Raw genomic sequence first — 18,162 nt, forward strand, 5'->3', positions numbered from 1 at the left:
AGCTCGCTGTCACCGCGGCGTTCGCTGCCAAATAGTGTTCCATAGCAATTCCGCACGCTGCGCGCCCTCTTCCCTCTCTGCCAAATTGTGCTCCCACTCCCGGCCCGCCCCCGGGAAGGTTCTGGGCGTGCGCGGTGCATTGTGGGGGGCCGGGAGCGAGCAGCCGCCGCGATGATGGTGAGTGACCCGCGCCATCCGCCGCCATCCGCCACCATCCGCCGCTGTCCCCGCGTCCCGCCGCCCTGCCTGGGCCGGGGGGCTCCCGCCGGGCCCCAGGGAGCGGCTGTGGCGGGGTCGCTGCGGGCCGGGCCGCGCGGATGGAGCCCCCCCGGCGCGCAGGCCTGGCGGTACCCGGGCAGTGCCGCGCCCGCCGGAGCCAGAGCCGGAGCCGGGCTGCGCTGGCTGCAGGGGACGGGAGCGGGTAGCGGGCAGCCCCGAGCTCCATCCCGCTCCAGAGCCTCCCCCCGGCCCGGTCCTGGTCCCCGCAGCCCCGCGCCCGCTCCGGCTCCAGCCCCGCGGTGATGCGGGAGGTGTGTCCAGCCTGGTTCCCCCGGGGACAAACGGGTCCTTTTCCCTTGGAATTCCTGCTCTGCTGGGTGTGGAGGAAAGCTGTGCGGTTTATCCCACAGAATCTTTCTGGGTTTCAGGGATCAGAGGATAGTCAGGGCTGGAGATCACTCAGCTCTAACTCCTGCCCAGCAGGGTCACCTGGAGCAGGTGACACAGGGGCGTGCCCAGGTGGGTTTGGGATGTCTCTGGGGGGGACACTCCAGGCCCTCCCTGTGCAGCTGTCCCAGGGCTCTGTCACCCTCCATGGCAAGAAGTTCTTCCTCGTGTTGAGGTTCACCTCACTTCTTGTACTTAATTCTACATCCTGTTACTGGGCATCACCAGAAAGTCTGGCACCAACCTCTTGGCACCGCCTCGGAGAGATGTGTATGGATTGATGGGATCCCTCTTAGCCTTCCCTTCTGCAGCCTAAGCAGGCCCAGCTCCTCATAGGAGGGATGCTCCAGAGGCCAAGGATGTTCTTTGTGCCCATCACCGAACCCCCTGCAGTGGCTCCCTTTCTTGTGCCTGTGCCCCCTCAGTGCACCAAGCACAGTTCAGTTCTGCTCTGTGCCTGCTGGCAGCTGTTCTGAGCCAGTGCATCCCAAATTTGGGCAGTGTTTGGGCTTTGCCTGAGCTCTGCCTGTGAGATGGTTGCAGCATTCATGGGATTGTTTGGGTTGGAAGGGACCTTAAATCCCATCCAGTGCCACCCCTGCCATGGCAGAGACCCCTCCCATTGTTCAGGCTGCTCCAAGTATCAATGTGCAGCCTGGCCTTGGGCACTGCCAGGGATCCAGGGGCAGCCACAGCTGCTCTGGTGCTTCCACCACCCAGGCTTGTTTGGTTCCTCAGTGTCTCTGTAATTCCTGCACACTCTGTCTCCTCCAGGCCAGCATCAGATCAGGACCTTCTGCCCCAAGGAATCCCCGTTATTTTTGGGACAGTCCCTGTGTGTCCCTGAGCCTGTGGTGGAGCAGTTGTGTGAATTGCCAGTGCTGTGGGAGCAGTGGAAAGCAGCAGGGTGGTGTGGGGCAGAGGAATTACACCGGGTCTGTATTTTTGGCCTTGTTCCTGCACACGGGTGCCCTGTGGGCTGTCAGGAGCTCTCTGCGGGTCCTTGGGGTGGGGCTGACAGCTGTGCTGTGCTCCCCCTGCAGCCAACACCGGTTATCCTGCTGAAGGAGGGCACGGACACCTCGCAGGGCATCCCGCAGCTGGTCAGCAACATCAACGCCTGCCAGGTGATCGCCGAGGCCGTGCGCACCACGCTGGGCCCGCGCGGCATGGACAAGCTCATCGTGGATGACCGGGGTGGGTATGCTCTGATTGCTGGGCAGCGCTGAGCCTGGCTGGGGCAGCCAAACCCAGCTGGGGCAGCACTGAGCCTGGCTGGGCCAGCTGGGGCAGCCAAACACAGCTGGGGCATCTGGGGCAGCGCTGAGCCCGGCTGGGCCAGCTGGGGCAGCCAAACCCAGCTGGGGCAGCACTGAGCCCGGCTGGGGCATCTGGGGCAACCAAACCCAGCTGGGGCAGCACTGAGCCTGGCTGGGCCAGCTGGGGCAACCAAACCCAGCTGGGGCAGCACTGAGCCTGGCTGGGGCAGCCAAACCCAGCTGGGGCAGCACTGAGCCTGGCTGGGCCATCGGGGGAGCACTGAGCCTGGCTGGGCCATCTGGGGTAACCAAACCCAGCTGGGGCAGCACTGAGCCTGGCTGGGCCAGCTGGGGCAGCCAAACCCAGCTGGGGCAGCACTGAGCCCGGCTGGGGCATCTGGGGCAACCAAACCCAGCTGGGGCAGCACTGAGCCTGGCTGGGCCAGCTGGGGCAGCCAAACCCAGCTGGGGCAGCACTGAGCCTGGCTGGGCCATCTGGGGTAACCAAACCCAGCTGGGGCAGCACTGAGCCTGGCTGGGCCAGCTGGGGCAGCCAAACCCAGCTGGGGCAGCACTGAACCCGGCTGGGCCATCTGGGGCAGCACTGAGCCTGGCTGGGCCATCTGGGGCAGCCAGACCCAGCTGGGGCAGCCCCAGCAGCCGCAGCCCCTGCCAGGCTCGGCTCTCGCAGCAGAGTGAGACTGTCACTCTTGGTGTCCCCTGTAGGAGGCAGGAGGATTGCCAGTCCAGCCTGAGGATTCCCTGATGGCTCCCCTGGGAAGATGCAGAGTCAGGGGGGATGTGGTGCCTTGGGAAGGCTGCCCTAGGACACAGACCAGGCAGAGTTAGAGAATAAAGCAGGGATTTATTAAAGGACCTAAATGGATCCACCTTGGGCAGCACAAGAGCCCAGCCAGGGCTGCACCCAAGGTGAACCAAAATGGTCCCAAGATGAACCCAAGATGGACCAAAATGGTCCCAAAATGCACAACTGCTCACGGGGTCTCTCCCTTGGATCAGTTCTGCTCCATTTGCATCTTGCAGTTCATTGTCCCATTCCAGCTTTAGCCCCTGCAGTCCCACCCTGCTTGTTTTTCTCTCTTCAACCCATGTTTATACTTTTGGCCTGAGATTTGGGTCGTTTGTCCTTGGTGCCCAGCTGGAGCAGGAATTGTTTTGTCTCCCTGCTCTGTGCACAGAGCTCACCATCCCATAATGTGAAGCCCAGACCCACACACTAAAGCAGCACAGAATTTGAAAAATAGAAAAGCTAAACCTGAGGCATCACTTGGATTCAGTGTAAGTCTGTGCCAGACAGGAGAAGCAGAGAGGCTTGAACCTCTCTTCAGGTATTTTTGGTCATCTCTATTTTTAAATGAGGCTCATGGTACCTGTGGAGTTACTCAGCAGTTGTGGCTGAGTGTGAGGTCAGTGGATGTTCCTGGGCTGATTTTTAATCTTTTTTTTTTGGAGTGTGATTGAAGAGATGAGCTTTGCCATCACTCTGAAAAGCCTTGTATGAAGTCACCAGTCACCAAACTCATTATTTATTATTTTTGTTGCTGAAGGGTGGAGTGAAAAGGCTTAGCATTGCTTTTAAAAAGTTTTTACAGATAGGAATGGTAATAAATCCTTGTTCAAAGGGATAATTGGATTTAAATTTCTCCTGTGATAAGTAATATGATTTCTAGGCTCTTTGTTCATGAGAGTCTCAGACTAGAATATGGTTTTATCTGTCTGGGAAAGCCTTTGAGAAGAGGGAAATGAATTCCAAACCTTTGTTGGTGTGGAAAGTGTTTCTGTGCTCAGGCTGACTTCACTGAACCTGCTCCATGAATGGGCTGACAGGACTCGGTTCAGGTGGAGCAGAGGAACCTGCTGGCATCTCCTGAGAGCCCCCAGAGACAGGGCTTGCCCCTGCTGGTGTAAAGCTGCCTTTAACTTCCTTTTCTCCATGACCCCCAGGCAAAGCCACCATCTCCAACGACGGGGCCACCATCCTGAAGCTGCTGGACGTGGTGCACCCGGCCGCCAAGACCTTGGTGGACATCGCCAAGTCCCAGGATGCCGAGGTGGGAGGGGAGCCTGGCTCTGCCTGGGGGTGAACAGGGAGCAGCCTGAGTGCCACTGCTGCCCTGGCTCAGTGTTAGCTCTGGGAATTGCTCTGGGAGTGCTGGGGCTTGTTCTGCCTGCTCTGGAGCCAGGCTGGCAGAGCTGGGAATGTTCCCCTGGAGAAGGGAAAATCCAGGGAATCCTCAGAGCCCCTGCAGGGGCTCCAGGAGAGCTGGAGAGGGGCTGGGGACAAGGCCTGCAGGGACAGGAGCCAGGGAATGGCTCCCACTGGGAAAGGGGAGATTGGGCTGGGATCTTGGCAAGGAATTCCTGCCTGGGCTGGAATTCCCAGAGCAGCTGGGGCTGCCCCTGGATCCCTGGCAGTGCCCAAGGCCAGGCTGGACACTGGGGCTGGGAGCAGTCTGGGATGATGAAAGGTGTCCCTGCCCATGGCAGAGAGTGGCACTGGATGGGCTTTGAGGTCCCTTCCTGTGACCCTGTTCACAGGGGTCTGTGTGACCATGGTCACAAGGGTTTTCAGGATGAAGAAGAGACGAGAATGTTGACTCCATGATCAGAAGGCTTGATTTATTATTTTATGATATATGTTACATTAAGACTGTACTAAAAAGAAATAGAAAGGAAAAGGTTTCTTCAGAAGCTAGCTAAGCTAAGAATAGACAAGAATGAATAACAAAGATCTGTGTCTCAGACAGAGAGCAAGAGCCAGCTCTGCCATGAGTGGTCAGGAAATCCAAACATCCACAGGAGACCAATCACGGGTCTACCTGTTACATTCTACAGCAGCTGATAACCATTGTTTACTTTTGGTTGCTGAAACTGCAGCTTCTCACAAGGAAAAATCCTAAGAAAGGATTTTTCATGAAAGATGTCTGTGACAGGTCTGAGGATGAGGGAAGAGAAGAGGATCTGACTCCATGTTTCAGAAGGCTGATTTATTATTTTATGATATATATTACATTAAAACTGTACTAAAAGAATAGAAGAAAGGATTTCATCAGAAGGCTGGCTAAGAATAGAATAGGAAAGAATGATAACAAAGGCTTGTGTCTCTGACAGAGAGTCTGAGCCAGCTGACTGTGATTGGCCATTAATTAGAAACATCCAACATGGGCCAATCCCAGATGCACCTGTTGCATTCCACAGCAGCAGATAACCATTGGTTACATTTTGTTCCTGAGGCCTCTCAGCTTCTCAGGAGGAAAAATCCTAAGGAAAGGATTTTCCATAAAATATCATGGCTACACCTTCCCACCCAGACCACTCTGAATCACTGAGGAATTCAACCATAAATCTGTAAGCAGAGAAAATCCTGAGCTCTGGTTTCCCTGGAAGCTCTGGAGTGGTTTTGCAGCTGCTCTCAGGGGGTGGCACAGCATGAGGGTGACACAGCGTGGGGGTGACACAGTGTCCCTGTCCCTGCAGGTGGGTGATGGCACCACGTCTGTGACCCTGCTGGCAGCTGAGTTCCTGAAGCAGGTGAAGCCCTACGTGGAGGAGGGGCTCCATCCCCAGATCATCATCCGCGCCTTCCGCACGGCCACGCAGCTGGTGAGGCACAGGGACACGGCTCCCTGGGGACAGCTGGGCCTGCCCAGGGCCAGGGACACCCTGCCAGGGCCAGCCCGCTGGGAATGGGCTGGGGAGTGCCAGCAGCCATCTCCTGCTGCCCCTGCCAGCAGCACTGCCTCTCTGTGCCAGGCCTGCTGGTAGCAGTCTGTGCCTCTGCAGTGCTCTCACTTCCTTTGGGTTTTCTCCCAAGGAATAAAAGTAAAAACTCATTTCCCATTCTCCTGCTCCTCCTGTTCTCTGCTGCTTCTTAGTAACCCGTGTGTCTCCTGGAGGCTGTTGGTCCCATGAAGTTGATTTTTGGAGGTTCACTCCTCAATAGCTGTTTGATTCCCAGGGTCTCTGCTGCAAGCAGAAGCAGCAGAGCAGCTCTGAGCCTCCTCCCACTCCCCAGATATTGGTGTATTCCGTGGAATTACTGCACTGGCAGGGGTGGAATAATTAAACACTTGGAGCTTCAGTGACGTTGGTGCAGAGAACAAAAGATAAAACACAAAGAGGGAGGTTGGAGCATAAATCATTAATCCAGCTGTTGCCTTTTTGCCAGGCTGTGAACAAGATCAAAGACATCGCTGTCTCTGTGAAGAAGGAGGATAAAGAGTAAGTTTGCCTCAGAGGTGACCTGGTTGTGTTCTGGGCTCCAGCTGCCAGCTGTGAGGGTGCTCCTGGATCTGTGCCTCTGGCTGACATTTCCTGGGACCTGGAGCTGCAGCCCCACACTGGGGTTATTCCCAGTTTCCCTGGAATTTCCTGCTCCTGCAGGGGCAGTGCTGTGCTCCCACTCGGCTCCAGGGATGATGTAGGGCAGTGTCTCCCAGTGCTCATGGAAGAAGCTGGGCACCAGAATAAGTGGCCTGATTTCTTTTTTGCAGCAGTGGAGTCTTGGAGCTCTTGCTGCAGTCAGGGGTAGTGTTCAGTCTCAGCATTCCCTGAGGATGAGATCCCCTTTCACTGTCACACAGCAGGGTAGATAGCTCAGAGCAGTGATCCCTTCAACTGAGCTGAGAATACTGGACTTCCTTTTCTCCCTGGATTTTAAGCTCTTGTCCACTTGACCTTACTGATACCTGCAGTTAATTAGAAATACCTTAACTTCATATGCATCTTGAATAAACCAAAATGGGTTGTCCAAATTCTTAAAAAATTCTGGAAAAAAAACCCCCAAATGTGGTCCTGTGATGGGAAATAGAGTGGCTCCCATGGGGGACAGAGCCTGGCAGCTGGATCCACATCTCCCTGCTGTCTCTGTGTCACCCACTGCTGCACATGTATTGCCTGAGTTAGTACTTCAGGGAATGTGAACCCTGCCTTTAGAGGCTTTCAGGAACATCTTCCTGCCTTGTGATGAAGGAAAGCACCTGCTGTTTTCTGATTTTAGGTGCATGAAAGTCAGTCAGCTTTGTCAGTGCTGGGCTGGTGCTCGAGCTCTAGAAAGGAGACTGGGATTTGTCAGTCTGGGATTTGTGCCTTGTTCTTCCCATGGACAGGAGGGAGCTGATCTTTGCCTCTGTCAGAGAGGATTTTGGCCCTCTTATGACAAGACAGAGCCTGAGGGGCTGGAGAGTGGCCAGGGCAGGGACACAGCTGGGCAGGGGCTGCAGAATCCCTGAGGGAGCTGGACAGGGGCTGCAGAATCCCTGAGGGAGCCGGGCAGGGGCTGCAGAATCCCTGAGGGAGCCGGGCAGGGGCTGGAGAATCCCTGAGGGAGCCGGGCAGGGGCTGCAGAATCCCTGAGGGAGCCGGGCAGGGGCTGCAGAATCCCTGAGGGAGCCGGGCAGGGGCTGCAGAATCCCTGAGGGAGCCGGGCAGGGGCTGCAGAATCCCTGAGGGAGCTGGGCAGGGGCTGCAGAATCCCTGAGGGAGCTGGGCAGGGGCTCAGCCTGGAGCAAAGGAGGCTCAGGGGGCCCTTGTGGCTCTGCACAGCTCCTGCCAGGAGGGCACAGCCGGGGGGATTTGGGATCTTATCCCAGGGAACAGGGACAGGAGCAGAGGGAACGGCCTCAGGGGAGCTCAGGGTGGGCACTGGGGACATTCCTCATGGAAAGGGCAGGGCTGGAGTCCCCGTCCCTGGGGGGTTTCACAGCCCTGTGGATGTGGCACCTGGGGACAGGGCGCAGTGGTGGCCTTGGCAGTGCTGGACTGAATGATCTTAAAGGTATTTTCCAGCCAAAGCTGTGATTAACAAAGCCACATACGGTGTTTGGGGCTCGTGAAGAGGTCTGGCAGGTGACCAAACCTTTGTTTTTCCTTTCCTTTCCTTCCCTTCCTGCAGTGAGCAGAGGAGTCTCCTGGAAAAGTGTGCAGCCACAGCCCTGAGCTCCAAGCTCATCTCCCAGAGCAAGGAGTTTTTCTCCAAGATGGTTGTAGATGCTGTGATGATGTTGGATGACTTGCTGCAGCTCAAGATGATCGGGATAAAGAAGGTGCAAGGAGGAGCTCTAGAAGTAAGTGCTGGAGCCTTCCTGAAGGGCTGGGACACAGGGATCCAGCTCTGGTGGGGCCTTGGCTCCAGCAGAAGTGCAGCCTGGCTTGTCATTGCCTGTTGGGGAATTCCCAAAGTGGAACAGAGCTGTTGGTGTGAGGAGGAGGCTCAGCAGGATTTCTTTTCCATAGGTAGAGTTTCTGGTTTTTGAGCTAAATACACTCTTCACTGCAGCAAAAGTTGGTACTGATAAAATTCCATCTATCTCTCCACAAATAATTTTTTTTTTTTTTGTGGGAAGTCTTTGTTCCTTCTGGATCCAAAAGTCCTGGTTGCTTGTAGGATTACTGGGTTGGGAAAAATGCAAGGCAAATCTCATGATGCTGATTTAGTTCAGCTTCATGCTGAACCATAAACCACTGGGATGTGTGGTTTATGCCTCAGTGCTGGAGAACCTGTTGTGTCTGGAACTGCACCTGGATATGTGGTAGGGATTGATCCTGGCTGTGGGGCAGCCCCTGTGGAGAGGGAGATTCAGATCCTGATTTCTTCACCCAGAAATTGAGGAGCTCATGGCAGGGAATGGTATTGGACAGGGCTGTCCTGCTGCAGAAAATCCAGGAGGTGGTGATGGAGCTTGGTAAGACAAACCAGAGCAAAAACCAGCCCCCAGTGGGGCTATGGATGAGAAATATCCAAAAGTTCAAAGGGGAGGAATGGGAAAGAGTTCAGGGAGAGAACTGATGGCTCCATTCCTTGATCTTCAAGTTGTTTGAGGAGTTTTTGGCTGTGAAGTTTGGAGAGGTAGAGAGGAATCTGCTTTTGTGAGCTGAAAGAAATGCTTGCTGCTTATTTCCTCTAAAAGTGGGTTAATCAAAGGAGACAGTGCAGGGAAGGCTTTGTAAATGAGGCCTCTGGAAGCAGGGGGTGTCCTGTGGGAGTTGTTATTAACCCTGTGCAGGAAGCCTTGGGAGCTGAAGCCTGAGGCAAATCCCTGTGTTCCAGGATTCACAGCTGGTGGCTGGAGTTGCCTTTAAGAAAACCTTCTCCTATGCTGGGTTTGAGATGCAGCCCAAGAAATACCAGTCCCCCAAAATCGCCCTGCTCAACGTGGAGCTGGAGCTCAAGGCTGAGAAGGACAACGCCGAGGTCAGAGTCAACACAGTGGAGGTGAGAGCTCCCCTGGCCTGCTTGCTCCTCTTCTCACACCTGGGGCTGCTCATCCCCTGGGGAGGCATGAGATGGGAGGGCTGGAGCCAGGCTGGCAGAGCTGGGAATGCTCCCCTGGAGAAGGGAAATTCCAGGGAATCCTCAGAGCCCCTGCAGGGGCTCCAGGAGAGCTGGAGAGGGGCTGGGGACAAGGCCTGCAGGGACAGGAGCCAGGGAATGGCTCCCACTGGGAAAGGGGAGATTGGGCTGGGATCTTGGCAAGGAATTCCTGCCTGGGCTGGAATTCCCAGATTTGCTGGGGCTGCCCCTGGATCCCTGGCAGTGCCCAGGGCCAGGTTGGACACTGGGGCTTGGATCCACCTGGGATAGTGGGAGGTGTCCATGCCCATGGCAGGTGGTGGCACTGGGTGACCTTTAAAAGGTCCTTTCCCACCCAAACCATTCCATGATAAATGAGTTTGCCTCCTGCTCACCCTTCGCCTTTGGAATCACCTGGTGGGCTGTGCTGCCCTGTGGAATGGGGGTCCAGCAGGGTCAGGACACGTTGGTGAGCTGTCCCTGTGCCCCAGCTGTGCTGAGCCACCAGCTCTGGGGTCATTGCCTTGGGCCTGGCAGGGCCCACTGATGCAGCAGTGCCTGGAGAGCTGCAGGAGCTCCTGGGGTTGCGGCAGCCCTTGGGCAGTGCCATGGGACAGGGACCTCGTGACCCTGTGCCAGGGCTGCACGTGGGGCATCCCCTGGCACAGGAACACCTGTCCCCTGTCCTCCTCCAGGACTACCAGGCCATTGTGGATGCAGAGTGGAACATCCTGTATGACAAACTGGACAAGATCCACAAGTCAGGAGCCAAGGTGGTGCTGTCCAAGCTGCCCATTGGGGACGTGGCCACGCAGTACTTTGCAGACAGGGACATGTTCTGTGCCGGCCGTGTCCCCGAGGAGGATCTCAAGAGGACCATGATGGTGAGCTCCCCTGGCCTGAGCAAAGCCTTTGGAAAGTCCTGGCACCCCAGGCTGGGCATTCCCAAACTGCTCTCGCTGCTCCTGACGGGGGTTTGAAAGGACAAGGCTGTTCCTCGTGGGGTGAGCACTCACACCCTCACAGCCTGGTGTTATATACAAAGATCTGTCTGATCAGTGCATCACTAGAGATTCATTTTCCTGAGATTCTTCCCTGTTCCATCACGAGTGGGTTTTTTCCTGAGCTTTCTTTGTGTATCTCCTGGACTCTGGAGCCTGTGAGTCAGCACCTTGAAGCTGCATAAATTTATTTTGCTGTTGAGGGTTGGCCTGCGTCCATGAGAGGGGAGGGAGGGAGAAGGGTTTTCCTGAATCTGCAGGATGGGTTTGCACCAGCTCAACATCTGGGCTGTCCCTGGAGAGTGGAGCCTGCTGGGAGGTTGGTGTGGGTTGTCAGCAGTGGTAATGCTGTGTTTGTCCCCATTCCCTGCAGGCCTGTGGGGGATCCATCCAGACCAGTGTCAATGCCCTGTCAGATGATGTGCTGGGCCGCTGTGAGCTCTTTGAAGAGACCCAGATTGGGGGAGAGAGGTAAAAACACCAGCTGCAAACCTGTGGTGCTTTGCAAGCCCTCTCATAGCAGGTGCAAAAGTTGGGGTAAAAGCATTGGCAGGGTCAGTGTCTCCCAAGCTGTTGAGATGAAAACAAGGTTGTTATAAAATGTATATTTTACTGTAGCCAGAAGCTGCTTTTTGAGGCTGGGGGAGGGGCCAGGAGCAAGATTTCATTGAGATCCTACCTCTTGTAAAAGCTTTGAAAAACACATGTTTATTCTGCAGTGCCTTGTAAAAAGCACAGTGGTACTGTTGCATTTGTAATGGAGAACCACCACATTTTGGGGTTGCTTGTGGCACTTCTGTGATGTTCCAGCTTGACCCTTCCCTGTCAGTGCAGGAGAAGCTGGGGATGGTACACTGGGGCCCTTCCAGTCCTGTTTGGGGCTGGCTGCTGCCCTCTGTGCTCCTGCCAAGTGCAGACTGGGAGCCCCAGTTCAGTGTGAGTCCCTGGCAGCAGGGAGGAGAGAACGGATGTTCCTGGATTGTCTGGAACGTCACTTCTGTGTTCCCTGGGCCTGTCCTCCTTGGCCCCTTGGGGCTGTGAGAGGGACGGGGCTGCAGGGCTGGCTCTGTCCCACCCTGCCTGTCCAGCAGCAGCTTCTCCATGCCCAACCCTCCTGTGGCAGGTACAACTTGTTCACGGGCTGCCCCAAGGCCAAGACGTGCACCATCATCCTGCGCGGGGGCGCCGAGCAGTTCATGGAGGAGACCGAGCGCTCCCTGCACGACGCCATCATGATCGTCAGGAGGGCCATCAAGGTGAGCCTGGCACTGCCCTGCACAGCCAGAGCTGCTGCACACCTCCCACACACACACACACAACCAGGGCTTGGCTCAGGGCTCTGCACAGTGAGCACATCCCGTGGAGTGCAGTTCCTTGGCCGGCTCAGGTGGCTCTGGCGGCGTTTGCAGCTGCTCTCCAGGCACACCTGGGTTCTGCCTGCACTTCTGTGCAGCTGTGCCTCGTGCTGGCTCCATCCTCCACCCTAAAGGGAACTGCTCTGTGCTGGGTGGAGCTTCAGGAGATGGAACAGCAGATTGATGGCACATGTGTGTCCATGCCCATAGAGCCCCTCTCTTGGTGCCCAGTCTGGGGGCATGACAGTCCCGTGGCTCTGAGGGCAGGCTGGGGGCACCAGCAGAAATCCAAGGCCTCTGTGGATGTGAGTTTGATCCTGCCAAGCTCTGGGTTACACAAAAACGTGTTGCTGTAGGAAGGGTTTGTGGTTAAAAGCTCTGAGGCTGCATGTCCTGAGGGGCTGGGGAGAAGCATGTCAGGAGTTTTGGAGCTGTTGCTTCTAGAAAGAACATCCTGAACTGTTTCCTGGAAAAGCAGCAGAACTGAGCTGCAAGGTGCTGCTGCCAATAGCTTTAGTTTTGGACACTTCATGAGAGTGAGGAAGCTTCCCTAGCCCGAGTTGGGAGTGAGCTGCCATCCCTCCCTTTGGGTGTAGTGTCCCCAAGCCCCCCTTTGTCCTGTGCACAGCTGGGCAGAGCTGCTGGAGCTGCCACTGGAGGTTCTTGGTGTGTCCCTGCTGCTGCTGGCAGACAGTCCCAGGGACAGCAGCACCAGGGCTGTGCATTGCCCGGGGCTGGCAGGGCTGGGACTTGCAGGGCTGTGCATTGCCATGGGCTGTGCATTGCTGGGAGCGTGCAGGGCTGTGCATTGCTGTACCTGCAGGGCCATGCATTGCCATGGGCTGTGCATTGCTGGGAGCCTGCAGGGCTGTGCATTGCTGGGAGCCTGCAGGGCTGTGCATTGCCTGGAGCCTGCAGGGCTGTGCATTGCCATGGGCTGTGCATTGCTGTGCCTGCAGGGCTGTGCAGTGCCATGGGCTGTGCATTGCTGGGCCTGCAGGGCCGTGCATTGCCATGGGCTGTGCATTGCTGTGCCTGCAAGGCTGTGCATTGCCATGGGCTGTGCATTGCCATGGGCTGTGCATTGCCATGGGCTGTGCATTGCTGTACCTGCAGGGCTGTGCATTGCCATGGGCTGTGCATTGCCTGGAGCCTGCAGGGCTGTGCATTGCCATGGGCTGTGCATTGCTGGGAGCCTGCAGGGCTGTGCATTGCCATGGGCTGTGCATTGCTGTGTCTGCAGGGCTGTGCATTGCCGGGAGCCTGCAGGGCTGTGCATTGCCATGGGCTGTGCATTGCTGTGCCTGCAGGGCTGTGCATTGCCATGGGCTGTGCATTGCCTGGAGCCTGCAGGGCTGTGCATTGCCATGGGCTGTGCATTGCTGTGCATTGCCATGGGCTGTGCATTGCTGTGCCTGCAGGGCTGTGCATTGCCATGGGCTGTGCATTGCCGGGAGCCTGCAGGGCTGTGCATTGCCATGGGCTGTGCATTGCCGGGAGCCTGCAGGGCTGTGCATTGCTGTGCATTGCTGTACCTGCAGGGCCGTGCATTGCCATGGGCTGTGCATTGCCGGGAGCCTGCAGGGCTGTGCATTGCCGGGAGCCTGCAGGGCTGTGCATTGCTGTACCTGCAGGGCTGTGCATTGCCATGGGCTGTGCATTGCTGTACCTGCAGGGCTGTGCATTGCTGGGAGCCTGCAGGGCTGTGCATTGCTGGGAGCCTGCAGGGCTGTGCATTGCCGGGAGCCTGCAGGGCTGTGCATTGCCATGGGCTGTGCATTGCCGGGAGCCTGCAGGGCTGTGCATTGCCGGGAGCCTGCAGGGCTGCAGCAGCTGACAGCCCCTGTGCTGTGCTGTCCCTCCCTGCAGAACGACTCGGTGGTGGCGGGCGGCGGCGCCATCGAGATGGAGCTCTCCAAGTTCCTGCGGGATTACTCGCGCACCATCCCGGGCAAGCAGCAGCTGCTGATCGGCGCCTACGCCAAGGCCCTGGAGATCATCCCCCGGCAGCTGTGTGACAACGCCGGCTTCGACGCCACCAACATCCTCAACAAGCTGCGCGCCAAGCACGCCCAGGTACGGCCCGGGCTGCTGGGGAAGGCAGAGGCCTCCCTGAAATGGAAATTGCAAACCCCCTCCCTCTGAATTATTGTAGCTTTGAAATTAAGGGGCTCTCAGGCAAAGGTATGGGAGTAGGAATAACAGTTCTTTGCTAGGAAAATTAAAAATACAAATGCAGTGGTACAAACAAACCCTGCCAGAGTCAGAGCAGTCCCTGTCCCCTGTGTGTCAGGGGGTGGCACAGCCCCATCCCATGGGGGCTCACCCTCCTGCAGTGCCAGCTGTGGCTCTGCTGGAGCAGGGATCCTGCACAAGGGGGGAGTTTTCCTCTGCAGCTCCAGGGCTGCTGGAGATGGGCCTGGGCTCCCTCTGGCCATGCAGGGCAGCAGAAGCTGCTCCTCTGGCAATGCAGTGGGCAAAGGCTGCTGGGCTGTCCCAAACCTCAGATTGGATCCAGGTAGGAATGCTTGGCTCCTCCCCTGGGCAGAGCATCTCCCCATGGGATGATGGAATTGGATCAGCCCTGCAGGGACACTCACTGGCCCATTTACAGAAGATAATTGATAATTAATGGCCCATTAACAGCAGATATTTCCCAGAGGGAGGATTGACTGTGGAAGAGATAAAAGAAACTGCCCAATGAACAGCAGAAACCTGCCCCAGCTCTGACAGGTGGCAATAGAATACACACCCTCAGCTGCATCTTTGAACCCCAGACACCCGGGCATCCCAGAGGCAGTGTGTGTGTGGTTCCTTTGTCCCCAGTTCCCTCCTGGAGCCTGTCAGAGCTAGTGTAGCTCAGCTGAGCCTGTTTTGGAGCCGTGTCCCCTTTGATTAAGCACTGTGTTTGTTTCACATCATGTGTGGGCCTGGCACAGGTGGCTATAAATGGAAAGGAGCTGATTTCCCTTTGATCCCAGCTGTCAGGTGACTTCCTGAGCTGGGAGTTCTGATTTGCTCCTTAAAAACTCATCATTTGTCAGGAAGGAGCTGCTGTGTTAAACATTAAAGGAAGAAGAGTGCAGGAGCTGGCTGAGCTGAGCATTTTACACAGGAGCTGCAGGCTGAAGGTCCTGAGTGCTGGTCTTGTGGAGATCCCAACGCCAGGGCTTGGAGGCTGCCCCTTGGGTTCTGCCACTCCCAGCAGTTTGACCCTGCTGCCGATGGTGGGGCTCGGGGTGTGCCCCAAAATGAGGGTGCAGAGCCAGGCAGAGAGGCAGCAGCAGAGGGGAGCCAGGCCTGGGAGGCTCCTGCAGCTTCATGGCAGGGCTGCCCAGGGAGGGTTGGGCTACCCTTCCCTGGAGGTGTCCAGGGAAACCCTGGAGGTGGCACTCAGGGCTCTGGGCTGGTGGCAAGGTGGGGATGGGGCACAGCTTGGACTGGATGGACTGGGGGGGCTTTTCCAGCCTCTGTGATCCTAAACTGGCAGGGGCCTCCTCTTCATGAGGCACTGCTGGCACTGGTGGCTGAAAGCAAAGGCTGCTCAGCTTGGAGTTTTTGTGTTTTCCTTCACAGCAGAATGTGAGGGAGGCTCCAGCCTCTCCCTTCACCTTTGCCTGGCCTTCCCTCCCCAGCTTTCCCCAAGTCCCACCCAGCCCTGTGACCAATCCCTGTCCCCTTTGTCCCCTCTGTCCCCTCAGAGTTGGATGGCACACTGATCCCTGTGTCCCTCTGTCCCTCAGGGCAGGATATGGCACTGATCCCTGTCCCTCAGCAGGCTGTGGCACTGATCTGTCCCTCTGTCCCTCAGGGCAGGATGTGGCACTGATCCCTGTGTCCCTCTGGCCCTCAGCAGGCTGTGGCACTGATGGCTGCCTCTCAGAGTGGAATCTGGCACTGATCCCTGTCCCTCTGTCCCCAGGGCGGGCTGTGGCACTGATCTGTCCCTCTGTCTGTCCCCAGGGCGGGCTGTGGCACTGATCCCTGTCCCTCAGCAGGCTGTGGCACTGATCTGTCCCTCTGTCTGTCCCCAGGGCAGGCTGTGGCACTGATCTGTCCCTCTGTCTGTCCCCAGGGCAGGCTGTGGCACTGATCCCTGTCCCTCTGTCTGTCCCCAGGGCGGGCTGTGGCACTGATCTGTCCCTCTGTCCGTCCCCAGGGCGGGCTGTGGCACTGATCTGTCCCTCTGTCTGTCCCCAGGGCGGGCTGTGGCACTGATCCCTGTCCCTCAGCAGGCTGTGGCACTGATCCCTGTCCCTCTGTCTGTCCCCAGGGCAGGCTGTGGCACTGATCTGTCCCTCTGTCTGTCCCCAGGGCGGGCTGTGGCACTGATCTGTCCCTCTGTCCGTCCCCAGGGCGGGCTGTGGCACTGATCTGTCCCTCTGTCTGTCCCCAGGGCGGGCTGTGGCACTGATCCCTGTCCCTCAGCAGGCTGTGGCACTGATCCCTGTCCCTCTGTCTGTCCCCAGGGCAGGCTGTGGCACTGATCTGTCCCTCTGTCTGTCCCCAGGGCGGGCTGTGGCACTGATCTGTCCCTCTGTCTGTCCCCAGGGCGGGATGTGGCACTGATCCCTGTCCCTCTGTCTGTCCCCAGAGCAGGCTGTGGCACTGATCTGTCCCTCTGTCTGTCCCCAGGGCGGGCTGTGGCACTGATCTGTCCCTCTGTCCGTCCCCAGGCTGGGCTGTGGCACTGATCTGTCCCTCTGTCCGTCCCCAGGCTGGGCTGTGGCACTGATCTGTCCCTCTGTCTGTCCCCAGGGTGGGCTGTGGCACTGATCCCTGTCCCTCTGTCTGTCCCCAGGGCGGGATGTGGTACGGCGTGGATGTGACCAACGAGGACATTGCTGACAATTTCCAGGCGTGCGTGTGGGAGCCGGCCGTGGTGCGCATCAACGCGCTGACGGCCGCCTCGGAGGCCGCGTGCCTCATCGTGTCCGTGGACGAGACCATCCGCAACCCGCGCTCCAGCGTGGAGCCTGCCGGGGCTGCCGGGGCCCGCGGCCGGGCCCGCGCCCGGCCCCACAACCACTGAGAGCCCTGGGGGAACAGCAGCTGCTCCTGGCCAGGGCTGGCAGCCCCACAGCCACTGAGAGCCCCTGGAAACCCACTGGGGGAACAGCAGCTGCTCCTGCCCCGGGCTGCCAGCCCCACAGCCACTGAGAGCCCTGGGGGCACAGCAGCTGCTCCTGGCCAGGGCTGCCAGCCCCACAGCCACTGAGAGCTCCTGGAAACCTGGGGAACAGCAGCTGCTCCTGCCCCGGGCTGCCAGCCCCACAGCCACTGAGAGCTCCTGGAAACCTGGGGAACAGCAGCTGCTCCTGGCCAGGGCTGGCAGCCCCACAGCCACTGAGAGCCCCTGGAAACCCACTGGGGGAACAGCAGCTGCTCCTGCCCCGGGCTGCCAGCCCCACAGCCACTGAGAGCCCTGGGGGCACAGCAGCTGCTCCTGGCCAGGGCTGCCAGCCCCACAGCCACTGAGAGCCCCTGGGGGCACAGCAGCTGCTCCTGCCCCGGGCTGCCAGCCCCACAGCCACTGAGAGCCCCTGGAAACCTGGGGAACAGCAGCTGCTCCTGCCCTGGCCAGGGCTGGCAGCCCCACAGCCACTGAGAGCTCCTGGAAACCCACTGGGAGCAGCAGCTGCTCCTGCCCCAGGCTGGCAGTCCCACAGCCACCGAGAGCCCCTGGAAACCTGGGGGAACAGCAGCTGCTCCTTCTCTGGCCAGGGCTGCCAGCCCCACAGCCACTGAGAGCCCCTGGAAACCCACTGGGATCGGCAGCTGCTCCTTCCCCTGCCCCGGGCTGGGGGCAGTCACAGGCAGCTCCTGGCGGTCACGGGCAGCTCCTGGCACTGGCAGCCACAGCCCTGGAGCTGCCCTGCCCTGCCTGGCGCTGCCTCACTGGCCTGGGCATTCCCTCCCCAGGAGCATTCCCTCCTCCAGACCCTTCCCTCCTTGGGGACCCCTCCCCAGGAGCATTCCCTCCTCCAGACCCTTCCCTCCCCTGGGCTGGAGCCAGCACAGGGAGGCTCTGGGGCCTATTTATACTGGTTTGTGTTTTGTTCTGCTGGGCAGTTTGAAGCCAGGCTCCAGCACAATAAAATGAGTTGGTCTCAGTGGCAGTTAGGATTGTGCTCTTGTTCTCTGCTTCATTCCACATGGGCAGGCCTCAGCACTGGGGTTAGAAATGAACTGGCTGGTTTTGGCCTTGGTCAGTTTTTCAGGCTGGTTCTGGCCTTGTTTCAAAGCAGGTGCTGTGCTGCAGAGCAGGGCACACTCCAGGCTCATGCCAGAAGTGCTTCTAGGATGGAGCACCTCTGTGTGTGCTTGGAGCTCTCAGATATTGCTCAGTGACATTTTAATTGGCTCTGCTCAATGGGGCATTTCCATTTCCCACTTTGCTTCATGGAAGAAGGTTCAGGGCAGCAGCTGTGTGACAGCTCCAAGGGGCTCCAAGGATGGATCCAGGCATCTGGGGGGAATCAGACAGGAAAATGGTGCTGGGAGAACAGGGGGAGACTTGGGTCTGGTGGGTTACAGGTGTTAAATGAGGACAGTGAAAGAAATACAGA

The 18,162-nt window shown here is 57.9% G+C and overlaps 1 protein-coding gene across 3 annotated transcripts; it reads left to right on the forward strand.

Annotated features, from left to right (window-relative positions):
• Positions 1-21: 21 nt before the first annotated feature.
• CCT7 (chaperonin containing TCP1 subunit 7) lies at positions 22-17,712 on the forward strand. Of its 3 annotated transcripts, none has more exons than XR_013182187.1 (13): positions 22-177; positions 1,710-1,863; positions 3,891-3,997; positions 5,424-5,549; positions 6,115-6,167; positions 7,840-8,011; positions 8,995-9,159; positions 9,933-10,121; positions 10,612-10,709; positions 11,362-11,494; positions 13,463-13,669; positions 16,395-16,689; positions 16,962-17,712. XR_013182187.1 is itself a non-coding variant. In XM_054632801.2 (12 exons), the coding sequence occupies exons 1-12, from the start codon at positions 172-174 to the stop codon at positions 16,623-16,625; spliced, it is 1,641 nt and encodes a 546-aa protein (XP_054488776.1). In that variant the 5' UTR covers positions 22-171; the 3' UTR covers positions 16,626-17,712. The 3 variants fall into 3 exon arrangements, 1 of the variants encoding a protein (XP_054488776.1); XR_013182188.1 differs by having other exon boundaries at positions 17,284-17,712; XM_054632801.2 differs by having other exon boundaries at positions 16,395-17,712.
• Positions 17,713-18,162: the final 450 nt, after the last annotated feature.

This window comes from Agelaius phoeniceus, chromosome 4 (assembly GCF_051311805.1).
Source record: "Agelaius phoeniceus isolate bAgePho1 chromosome 4, bAgePho1.hap1, whole genome shotgun sequence".
NCBI classification, from domain to species: domain Eukaryota; kingdom Metazoa; phylum Chordata; class Aves; order Passeriformes; family Icteridae; genus Agelaius; species Agelaius phoeniceus.